Genomic DNA, 12,401 nt, shown 5'->3' on the forward strand with positions numbered 1-12,401 from the left:
ATTGATAACACCAGCAACATGGAAGTATCGGTGGAGAGTGCTAGGGCATGTGTTGTGTTTATATTATTTTAGGCATGAGTTATCTGGAAGAAAGATTGTGGTTTGAAACCTAAGGACTCTGTGAGGGTAGCTGGGTTCCTAGGAACCACCCTGGGATGCTGGTTTGAAAGGTAGCAGTGGAAGAAGTGTGTATCAAGATCTGACAGCTGAAGGTGATTGTGTTTGAGCAGACTGAAGTTGCCAAGAAAGGTCTTTCCAGACCGCAAAAGCTGGTCCATCAGGAATGACAGAGGTCCAGGCTGCCAAGAGGGCAGTAGTCGACCAGAGTGGGAGAACCCCAGACTCCAAGGTTTATGAAAAGGAAGCCTGAACTGGGGTATGAAATAAGACTTTCCATGGCTCGAAAAGAACAGTGAATACTGACAGAAGATCAATACCAGAGTTCATTCATGGTGTTAATTATATTTTATTATTTACAAGTTCATTAATTCAGTCTGCAGTGGTGCTCTGGTGAATGGGGATTTCTGCAGCAGCCTTTGAAAAAACACCTACCATACCTATCAGGGGACACCCATTCCTGGGGTAGGGTCATTGTAACAAAAGGAGAGGAAGAAGAGCCAACTGAAGTTAAAATTTCCAAAATGAGAAGCTTGCTGTTGGCAGCACATATCCAATACAGGGTTGTAGGAAACCCAGTGTTTGTGACAGTATTGCAGAGCAAACAACTTCTATGCCTATATTACTCTGGCTTACTAATTGAAGAAAATTTCAATTATATTTAGTTTACCAGGAAGCAATATTACAAAGAACATTTTTTTTAGACTAAGCCGGAGTTTATGCAGCACAGAAACTACTTATACAATCTCGTACATTAGGACCTCCATGCTGCTGACTTAAAATGAGGTTACTTTTCAATAAAATGTGGTCACTACAATTACATAGTTTTTGTAATCCATTCTGCATTAATTCCGTTGCTTCCAACCAATTTTTTCATCCTTGCCCATCAAGCTGCTGCCCCACATTTCTTGTCTCTTATTTCACACCCAGCTGAGAAATACTTTTATTTCTGTCCGTTTCTTAACTGTTATAGTTGTTCTACAGACATTTTGATTTGGCAACTGAAGCCTCCATGTACACTCACTCCACAAAGCCTTCACATTTCAGATGCAACACAGAATTTTTAGCACCTGAGCTTCAAATTGTAGTACTGAGCAAAGTAAACACAGTTCTCTCCAAAATCAATAGTAGCCTAATGGGTACAGTGTCTTGATTCTACTGAGTTTCTTGTTAAAAGAGAAAAGCAACTAGTATTACATTTCTTTTTTAAAAAGCACAGCCTACTTATGATTGTGTCAGAATTTACCATTTTTAAAATTAATAATCATTGGAAGGTTACAATATATCTGCAAGAATGGTATTAAATTACTCAGGGTATTCATTAGACTTACATTAGGTATAACTAATTTCTGACATAATTAATTTAGTAACTAATTTCATCTGGCAAGAAGTATAAAGTTAACCTACTTTAGAGATGTGCCTCTTTTGAAGACTGGCGTTAGAATGCATTAATTTCAGATCCCAGGGGTTTTGTTTTGGGGGGATGGAGGGGTTGGAGGGAGACATGTTTTTGTTTTGTTTCTTGGTTGGTTGTTGGGTTTTTTGCTTGGTATTTTGTTTTTAGAGATACTAGCATCTTAAATCAGATCAGAGCACTACAATTCCAAAAAATTATATTCAATTGTGCTACATGAAAAACAGCAATCCAACTGTTACTAATTCCACCTTATAAATAGCAGGGGTAACAATCTCAACAAGGGAGCAAACAGAAGTGTAGAAGAAAGGAAAAGGACAATTACACAACAGAAAAAAGGAATATAAGATCCACACAGCTTTGCTATCAATGCCTTTGCAATCTAAAATATCTGCCTTTCAGATATTTCAGCAAACCACAGCGGCTGATATGAAAATTCATTGAGATTATATAAAGTAAATTAAGAATTTTTGCATATAACTTCCATCCCATTCTGAACTTGAACACCTAAGTCTTTTTTGCTTTACCACTCAAGATCGATTCCACGTTAAAGTAGTTACATTGTTGGTTATAATTCAGACAAAGGAGCAAAACTGCTAAAAATACAGTATTATGCATCAACCAAAACTGCATTAACCAAATACAGCATTGATGACCAGTTTAATAATATCAGCATTTTTTGCTAGAAGACAGTAATAATCAAGTATGCTCAGATTTCATATATACTGTTACCCTTTTTTGACCAGCAGCTAGCCAAAAAAATTGAGGTCTAGGAGGTTGTTCCAGTTATGAGAAGAAACTGGTAATGGTCACGTATTTCTTTGATGAACTTTTGTTTATTTTCAAATGTACAAATACCTGGGTCTCTGAATACAGGGGGAATCAAACAGCAGGAAACAGCTTCTTTTGCTCACAGCACCAAGAACATTCTTTTCAGCCTGCACCCTGGGCCCAAAAACCTTACCCTAGGCTTCTTCTAGAGATAACCACCGTGCTTTCAGTGGCTCCTTCAGGCCCTCTCTCCATCTCAGTGTTTTGTCTTCTGCCTTCCCAGAGATACACACACCCTTACCACTCAAAATAATATTCAACAAAAACTCCTAGATGGGTTCACATACCCCTGTTGTCATAGTGGGGGCTTCTCCTTCCAGGCAAGTTAATTGAAAAGTAAGCTCACACCTACCAACCTCAGTGAGGTTTTATCAATAAGTTTTCACCCAATTTATATTCATACATATGTATAAAGAGAGAGAGAGAGAGCGTGCGCGCAGTATTTTCAGTAGCCAAAATTATTGTCATTATAATTTAGTTAAAATATTTTGAAATTTAAAAATGATCTTCAGAGTGACAGTTCAATGCACAATAGGCTAATATGCAGTAGATTAGAGCAAGGACTAACTCCCAATCCTTTGCTCCTGAAGAAGCATGGATTAGAAATGCCTTGTCACTTTCTATGTACAGTGAAGTTGTAGCTGTGTCAGTCCCAGGATATTAGAGAGAAAAGGTGGGTGAGGTAATATTTTTTATTGGACCAGTTCTGCTGTTGGTTAGACAAGCTTTTGAGTCACACACAAGAGCTCTGTGTGGCTTGAAAGCTTGCCTTTCTCACCAACACAAGTTGGTCCAATAAAATATATTACCTCACCCACCATGTCACTTTCTAGTAGTCCTGATATGTGACTAATGGTGGTGACAATCTCAGAGAAAGAACTGTTAATGGTTAAAGCATGGGTCTGGAAATTGGGTGACCAGGGTTTTGATTTCCAGGTCTGCCATTGATTGCAGCATAGCCTTGGGCTATTCATTTTGTGGTTCAGTTTCCCCATCTATAAAATGGAGAAGATACCTATTTCACAGGAGAATAAAGAGATTTAATATATAAAGATGACTGCAACTGCATTTAAATTATAAATCCACTTTTACCCCCTCTAGGATCCACATAATAAACTCAAAATTCATGGGTTAGGGATGTTATCACAGTAGAATTTTTCAAACAAAATTTGAAGTAAATTGGATAAAGCATTCATTCCTGCATTAACACTAAAAACAAACTGCCTTTTTTGCTATTTGATACTGAAAGAAGGAAAGAGATAAAAACTGAGTTTACTGGACTCATCTAGACTAGATCTAGTGACCAAAGATTAGTTGGTTAAATTCCAGTTTTAAAAGGGAAAATTTTAAATAGTAATGCAAGAATGGCATGCCTGCTCCAATGATCTTAAAATAGCCATCAAATGAACGCTGTAGGTTTATCTTTTCATGACAATCCGTCTAAACCTTTTCCTCATAGGAAGAAAAAACTGTGAATTGATTGCTACGGGGGCTTGGCAATGGGGGAAAAAAAACAGTTACTAACCTTTCTAGTAACTGTTGTTCTTCGAGATGTGTTGCACATGCCCATTCCAATGTAGGTATCTGCGTGCCCTGAGCACAGTTGCCAGAAATTTTTCCCTTAGTGATATCCGTTGGGTCAGCTCTAGCACCCTCTGGTGTCACAAGCTCATAGCACAGGTATAAGGCCCTCCCAACCCTGCCCTTCTGCGGTTTCTTCTTACCGACGGCCTCCAAAGAGGGGATGCAGGGTGGGTTTCGGAATGGACATGTGCAGCACATCTCAAAGAACAGTTACAGAAAAATCACTAACCAGTTTTTCTTCTCCAAGTGCTTGCACACGTGCATTCCAACGTGACTCAGAAGTTGACCAGGAGGTGGCTTCAGAGGGCAGGCTGACTGTAACACAGTCCAGCCAAAGCCAGTGTCATCTCTGGCCTATTGTATAATGGCATAGTGCGAGGTGACATATGAACCCATGACCAGGTTGCCGCCCTACATATGTCCTGAATTGGTACCTGCGCTAAGAAAGCAGTGGAAGAGGCTTGAGATCTTGTAGAGTGAGCAGTCAGGTTAGATGGGGGCAGTATGTTAGCGAGCATGTAACATGTCTTGATAAACTAAGTGATCCACGATGAGATTATTTGTGCAGAAACAGGGAAACCTCTCATCCTTTCTGCTATGAACAGCTGAGTAGATCTGCGGAATGGTTTGATCCTTTGTATGTAGTAGGCCAGGAAACGCCATACATCTAATGAGTGGAGTCGCTGTTCCTCCCTGTTCACATATGATTTAGGGTAGATCATCAGCAAAAAAAACCTGCTTGACTGCAATGGAACTGAGATACAACTTTTGGGAGGAACGATGGGTGCAGTCTCAACTGGACCTTGTCTTTAAAAAGAGACATATATGGGAGTTCCAAAATGAGGGTTTCAGAGATATGAACTTGTCTGGCCGAGGTGATGGCCACTATTTTCCAAGAGAGGTGTAGCAGTGAGCATGTTGCCAATGGTTCAAACAGGGGTCCTGGAAAACTTTGACAGGACCAGGTTTAGATCCCAGAGAGAGGTGGGATCCCTGACCTGTGGGTACACCCTCTCCAGGCCCTTAAGGAACCTGACTACTATGTCATGTGAAAAGACCTAACGACTGTCGACCTTGGGATGGAAAGCTGAGATGGCTGCTAGCCCTTTCTGTCTTAAAAACAGGTAGACTAGAATGAGCTGCAGATATGAAGAAGACTTAAAAGCAGGCAGACTGCTTCCTAACATAGGGAGGAAGAATGTGCACTCTTCTGCCTGTTTATGTAGAACATGGCCATCGTATTGTCAGTAAGGACTGAAACAGATTTGCCTGTCAAGTGGGTGTACTGCCCTGAGTTCCCTGACATTGATTTGCAGGGAGAGTTCTTCTTGGGTCCAGAGGCCTTATGTTCTGATAGGCCCTAAGTGGGCCCCCCAGCCAATGCTTTGCATGACAGCGACAGGGATAGGCAAGGTCTCGAGAAGGGACCCCTTCACATAGTGTGCTCCTGTCCAGTCACCATTGTAGTGAGGTTAGAACCTGGGCCGGGACTATGAGAACCAAGTCCAGGGGGTGTCGAGAGGGGGAGCAGACTATGGTTAGCCAGGCTTGCAGAGGCCTGAGTTGGAGCCTTGTGTGCTGTAGTAGGTAGGTGCAGAATGCAATGTGGCTCAGGAGGCTCAGACACTGTTATGCGGTCATGATTAGATGGCTTTGGAGAGATCTTAACAAGGACGTGATTCTGAGGAACCAGTCCTTAGGAAGTACAGCTCTCGCTTGCACTGATTCAAGTACTGCCCCTATGAACTCTATCCTGTGGACTGAGATTAGGGTGGACTTCTGGAAGTCCAATGCATTGAAGCTTGATTGGATGATCCATTTGTCGATCTTTATTTGAGCTCTGGACCAGCCTTTGATCAGCCAGTTGTCGAGGTATAGGAATATGTGGACTCCCGTTTTCCTTAGAAAGGTCACTACTACCACTACACATTTTGTGAAAACCTGTGAGGCAGCTGAAACTGGTATTGATTTTGGTTTGCTACAAACCTTAGGAAATGTCTGTGACCAGGGAAAATTGCAATATGGAAGTAAGCGTCCTTTAGATCAAGGGTGGCATACCAATCCCCAGGATCCAGCGAGGATCTGTTGGTCCTGCCTGACTGTCTGAAGTAACTGCTGCGGTCTGCATTGTTTTCTTGTACCTGCCAGTACACAGAGTCCCAAGCACTTCAAGGTTGCCTTTGAGTCCTTAAGGGCAGGCAGCCTAGAATCCATCTGCTCTGAGAAGAGCGACAAACCCTCAAAAGGGAGGTCCTGGATGGTGTGTTGCACCTCCTGAGGAAGCCCCGATGATTGCAACCAGGAGCTCCTAAATATCCTCACAGTGGTCACCATTGATCTGGCCACAGAGGTAACAGTGTCCAGGGCTGCTTGTAGGGAGGCCCAGGATACCATTTTTTCTTCCTCAACAAGGGAGGAAAACTCTTGTCTGGAGTCCTGGGGAAGAAGGTGATTGAATTTGAGCAACAACTCCAACACGTTGAAGTTGTAGCACCCCAGCAAGGCCTGCTGGTTTGCTATATGCAGTTGCAGGAACCCTGAGGAGTAGGCCTTGTGCCCAAAGGGGTCCAGCCTTTTAGGGTCCTTCAACTTGGGACTAGAGCCCGGCTGACCCTGGCGGTCTCATTCATTGGCTGCCGCAACCACCAGTGATCCCGGGGGGTGTGAGACAAGGAAATCGTACCCCTAAGCCAGAACAAAGTATTTACACTGAGCGTTTTACTGTTGGTGGAAGGGAGGCAGGGGTTTGCTGAAAGGCCTTAATAGAGTTCGTGATGGTGTTACGTAGCAGTAGGGCTACTCTGGATGGACCCACTGGTGACAGGATGTCTAGGAGGCCATGTGTCACCTACTTAACCACCTCCACTTGGACCCCTAGGTTTGAGGCTACCCGCTTCAAAAGGTCTTGACACGACTTATGGTCATCTGGCAGTGTAAATTCCAGGAGCCATGTGGCCTCATCTCGAGAGGACGATGAGGAGGCTAAAACCAGATGGGAAGCCTCTATCAGTGCCTCGGTGCCAGCAGGGGCCTGCGGGTATTCCTCCTGGGGTTTGGTACCATGTTCGGTACCAGAGTCCAGTTCCGGGGTGTGTCTGTGCAGTACTGGGGGTGCCCTGGCCTCCAACACAACAAAAAAGATCATCTTGAAGGGGTCCCTGGAAGCAGTGGGAACCTAAAAGGGCCACTGCATGGTGGTTGGGCCCTATGGGTACTGCGTCCAGGAACCCAGAGGTTCCGATGAGCTCAGTGCCATGAAAGAGTGGGAGTGGCCCGGGGAGCAGCATGGTCAGCCCCTTCGGCAATAGGAATATGCTTCCTCCTCTGAGTCTGATGAAAAAGACAAGGAGGTGCGCCGCAGAAACCAGGGCAGAGCCATGCCACTAGGTGCCAGAGAAGATGCTGTCAGCGCTGGCTTCCCTTTTAGACAGCTGGCGGGATGCCAATCTAGGTGCCAGCACAAACTCCCTGCTGCTTGGGGACATTGGCCTGACCCTTTGGGGAGCCCGGTTCTGGCAGGATAAGATCCCTTGCAGTCGTAAACCCTTCGGGGGTCGATAGGACCGCAAATTGACCAGTATGCTGGTCTTGAGTGGGAGTCATAGAATGCTACTGAACCAGGGCAGTGGGCACCTGACGATGCAGTGCCAGGGATGAAGAACAGCCCGACACAGGTCTTGCTCTGTCCCTGTCCTCCTTATCCTTAGGCACCAGAGACCAGCTCTTCGCCAAGTGCTTGCAGTGTTTCTTCTTAGGCACCAGCGAAGATAATTGGTGCCGAGGAGCACTCAGAGATGGAGGAGCGCTCTGCACCAAGGCTGAGGTGCTAAGTGCCAAGTCAAATCGAGGCTCCAAGGCCGGTCTTAAGGCTGCCTCCACGAGTAGGTCCTTCAAGTAAACAACATGGTCTTTCTGGGACCAAGGCTTAAACGCCTTACAAATTAGACAACGGTCTTTCCTATGAGTTTCCCCTAAGCACATGAGACAGCTCGAGTGCGGGTCGCTCAAAGGCATAGACTTGTTGCATGCAGCATAAGGTTGAAACCCCGTCAGCCGAGGCATGCCTCGGCACCAGGACGAAGGACAAAGCTCCTATCTAAAACTAACAAACTACTAACAATTTACACTAAAATTTGAGAAAAACCATTAAGGGATGAGATTGCCTAAGCAATGAGAGGCTCCAGCAACTACCATGGGCGGTAAGAAGGAACTGAAGGATGGCAGGGTCAGCAGGGCCTTATACCAGTGTGCAATGCCAGAAGGCGCTAGAGCCAACCCAATGGATACTCCCATGGGAAAATTTCTGGCAACTGTGTGGGCGCACAAATACTTACACTGAAATGGACACGTGCAAGCATCAAAGAAGAAGGAGTATTTTCCCACCAAAATTGAAGTTAAAATAGTGGTGGTCATCACAATTATACAAGCCTGCTGTTTTGCCAGACCCAGCTTCAAAAATGAAAATGGAAACTGTCAGTCCCAGCATCCCCATACTTTTTCAGAGCTCCTGGGGTGTTCTTTTCCTACAGTTCCTTAGCAATTCCACAAGAGGCCTGGGGCATGCAAGAGCCTCAAATTTGATGGAACAGTGAAGAAAGGAGATATGGCAGGGCAGCACAGAAGTGGCATGCTGGCAGCACAGAGTGGGGAAAGAGGCCTGGGGGCAACAGCAGAGCAGGGGCCATTTCACTTTCACTGCAGCCCTTAAGCAGATTCCATATGGACTCATCAGAGCCTCACACCGCTGCCTCCTACAAGCCTTAGATTAGTTTAGAGGCTTCCCACCTGCATGTAATCCTCACTAGGCTTATTAGGAGTCTCACAGTCACTCCTAGGAGTTTAATAAGCATTGGTAGCCTAAAGCTCCTGGGGTGCCTAAAGGCTTGCGGAGGGTGGGGGAGCTCCCCAAAATCCTCGTAAGATACCCTGTCAGAACTCTACTCCTGTGACACTCCTTAGATTCACATGAGAGAGGCTCCCCTGCAAAAGTTCTCAAGGGGTGCACAGGATTAGGGCTCCCTTCCTGCAGATCTCAGGAAGTCTGCAGAAACAGTGGCAAGTGTTGGTTCCACACCCCATGCCTTCTCTTCCTGTCTGATGTTATGACTATTTTAAAAACTAAAGTAACTCCCAAACAAAAACTCTGTAGAAATTAAATTATGATAGACACATATCTGTGAAAATCCTTACACGAACACTGTCATTAGCAAAATAAAGCTATTAAAAGTCTGGAAGTTTGAAATAGTAAAGTAAGTTTAGCTTTGACTTTCTATTTCTTCAAGTGTTCATATTTAAATTTTACCTCTACTCTGAATTTCCTTTTTAAAAAGGTTGGATTTTCCCAACAAATGTTCTTTGTACAGTGTTTTATCCTTAAGTTACTGAAATATTCTGTCAACTTTAACATCATCTTAACTTCTTTTGTGTCTGGGAATTAATTAACATATTAATTAACAGATATTTTTATGCAACAGGATATTATTAAGCCTTCCCCATTTGTGGCATTTGCAGAGATGACAAAGGAGGAGGATGAGACGAATAGCTCAGAAGGTCCCCATATTAACACCTCTATGTACAATTTTATAATTACAAAAGTTACATATGTTTAATAAAACTTAAGTTGTGTAACAGTGTAACTTCAGAGTGTTTTGCAGTACCCTATATATGAACATTCTTACCTTTTTAGCTTCTTTAGACTTTCTAATATTGCGTTGAGGGCCAAACTTCTTGTGTGTGCAAAAAACATTCTTAGACCATTCATTTGTATGGGATGTTAATTGGGGCTGACCAAAGCTGCCATCAACTCTATATCTGTCAGCTGGAATCTTATTCATTGGAGGGGGAAGAGTACCACAGTTAATACTTGACCAGCCATCTGTAGAATCTGTATAAGACTCCTGGTCACTGGCATTTCCATGTTGCCATTCTTGTAAGACATGAACAGGCAACCATCTCTGATTGCCTATGCCTACAATACTTTTCTTGGATGGCGGCACTGAATTTCGAGAAGAAACTAATGGAACTTCAATACGAGCTGAAGGACTTAAGTGCTTACTTAAATTTTGTGATTTGTCATTCTGAATTATTTCTAAATGAGTGTTTCCTTCTTGTTCTTGACAGAAGCCATTCCAATGGGAAGCATGTTGATTCTGTCCCCTTCCAACTGGATTTTCCCATACACTATTAGGAATATGTTTACTTGGATTGCCTCCTAAATCAACCACCAAAACTCTATTGCTTTTTTCTTCTTGGTTAAAATTTCCAATACCACTATCACTGTTGCTGCTTGTACTATTATTCTGATGAGCATCTGCATCGCCGTCAAGAAAAGCTCTTGCTCGCATTCCCTCAATCAGCTCACCCATATCCCTATAGAGGACAGAGATAAATTGAAGAACAGGTAGAGATGACGTTGGAAATTCTAAACAGCCATTTGTGTCTGGATCTGCTGTACACTCCAGTCCAAAACGTCTTGCTATACCTTGGTGAATTTTATGATGAAATAATTCTGGATCCACCATGAACACGTGACAAGATGTCCTCAGAACCCCTTCATCTTCCTGAGCCAAGCTTGCATCATCATTTGTCTGCATGGTAACTAGCCCAAAAAATCTTCTATCATCAGGGCACACAGCACTAAATGCCAGTTTCTCTGCAGGATATTCTGCCACTACACCAGACTTGTCACTGCAGAGCTGAATACAGTCATGCATAATCTTCATCATCACCAATGAATGGATTTTCTGTTCTGCCCGAAGGCGTCTCATACATCCCCGAATAGCCTGCAAACTGTCATTTTCCAGATTTGAGCTTGTTGAAGGAAGTTCAATCGAGCCTAGGTAACCTACCACCATAGCAACATTTAAAATACTTGCATCTAACCCAAAGTCTTCTGGATTTTCCAGTCCAATTTGAAAAACTGAATCATCATGCAACACTTTGGATATTTCTTCCTTTGAAAGTAGATTAGGATTGTTATTTATACTTTCATGTCCAGTTTCAAATTTAGTAGCAGCAGTCTCAGAAAGGGATCTTTGTTTTGATACTGAATTCTCTGCATTACCAGCACAAAAACTAGGATTTTCAAAGATCATGTTGAAAATTCCACCAGACTGCATTTCTTCAACAACCTTCTCCGCTCTATTTATACCCAAGGCTTTAGAGTCAGGCTTTGGCTTCAGCCATCCTTTCCCATCATAAAAACCAACTTCTTCATCACTAGAACATGAGTCAATATGACTGTTGCCTTCAGCAATGACCATGTGCAAGACTCCAGAACATTTTCCTATTAGTTTCACCACATCTTCATGAGAAGCTTGTTTTACATTAATTTCATTAATTGCAAATATTTGATCTCCTGCTTTAAGTCCCACATAATCTGCAGGACTTCCTTTCATAACGCAGCTAAGAACACAGGGAGCTTGTCCAGAAAGGGTGAACCCATAGCCAGCTCTTCCTCTTGCAACTTCCACACTTCTTATCCGAGGAGGAGCATGCATATTGAGTCGGCGTTTCACTGTTTCCCCTGGTCTATACATTTTGGTTAATCTCTAGAACAGGAGGAGCCCTTAATTAATGCAATTCTTATTCATGTTTCACTTAGGTGCTTTCCTGGCATCCCAGTTCCTTCATCTGCAGAAGTCCTAAAGAATAAATAAATAAAAATTGATTTAATACTTGATATTTTCCTTTTTTGTTCTTCTTAGTGTTTGGGAATACATTTATCAAAATTACTATAAAAGATATCAAAATAATTAAATATTGGCATAGGATCATGATCTCTTGCTACTTTATTAATGCCAAAGCAAAGCTGAACAATTGTGGTGGACAGACCTCAATGTTGATGCAAAAATTATATTGATACAATTATAACTTTTAAAATATTAAGTTGTTACAACTTGTTTACTGAATGTTAAGATATAGCTACAACAGGGCCCGCCCAATTTTTTGACAGAACAACCCCATTTTAATTACGTTTCCTGATGGAACCCCAGAAAGCAAGGACAACACCATTTTGAAAAGCAAAATGGTGTCCTCTCTCAGCGTGATCTTGTATGCACCATATTCAAGAGGTCATGTTGAGCGGAGCAAAATGGCGTCCTTGGCACATTAGAGATCACCATAACCCCATATGCTAATAGCATGACCCCATTTGAGATCATGACCCACAGTTTGGGAACCACTGAGCCACAAGTATGTTACAGCCATAATACTTGCAAATAGGACAACACATATTATGTTTAGCTAGTTATGTTGCAAAATGCTAAAGTTAACCAAAGAAATTCCAGAATTGATGCTATAACCCACGGACAAGCACGTCAGAAAAGATAGCCCTCCCTAGCCGTAAACCCATGGTTTTTTACCCCACGAGTAGCTGCATTTTAAACTTTACCTTGCTTTATCTTTATACCATTTTCTTTTGTGCTGTATTTAAAAGATGGATTGGTTATTTAAA

General features: G+C 42.8%; 1 protein-coding gene across 2 annotated transcripts in view; it reads right to left on the reverse strand.

Moving 5' to 3' along the window:
• Window positions 1-12,401, reverse strand: part of RGS12 (regulator of G protein signaling 12) — a 177,496-nt gene that overhangs the window by 154,003 nt on the left and 11,092 nt on the right. For both annotated transcript variants that reach the window (XM_034771889.1, XM_034771890.1), the window contains exon 2: window positions 9,625-11,589. In XM_034771889.1, the coding sequence (XP_034627780.1) occupies window positions 9,625-11,484 (1,860 nt within the window). In that variant the 5' untranslated portion in view covers window positions 11,485-11,589. The remainder of the gene's footprint in view (window positions 1-9,624; window positions 11,590-12,401) is intronic.

The sequence above is a fragment of the Trachemys scripta genome, chromosome 5 (genome assembly GCF_013100865.1).
Source record: "Trachemys scripta elegans isolate TJP31775 chromosome 5, CAS_Tse_1.0, whole genome shotgun sequence".
Classification (NCBI taxonomy): Eukaryota; Metazoa; Chordata; order Testudines; family Emydidae; genus Trachemys; species Trachemys scripta.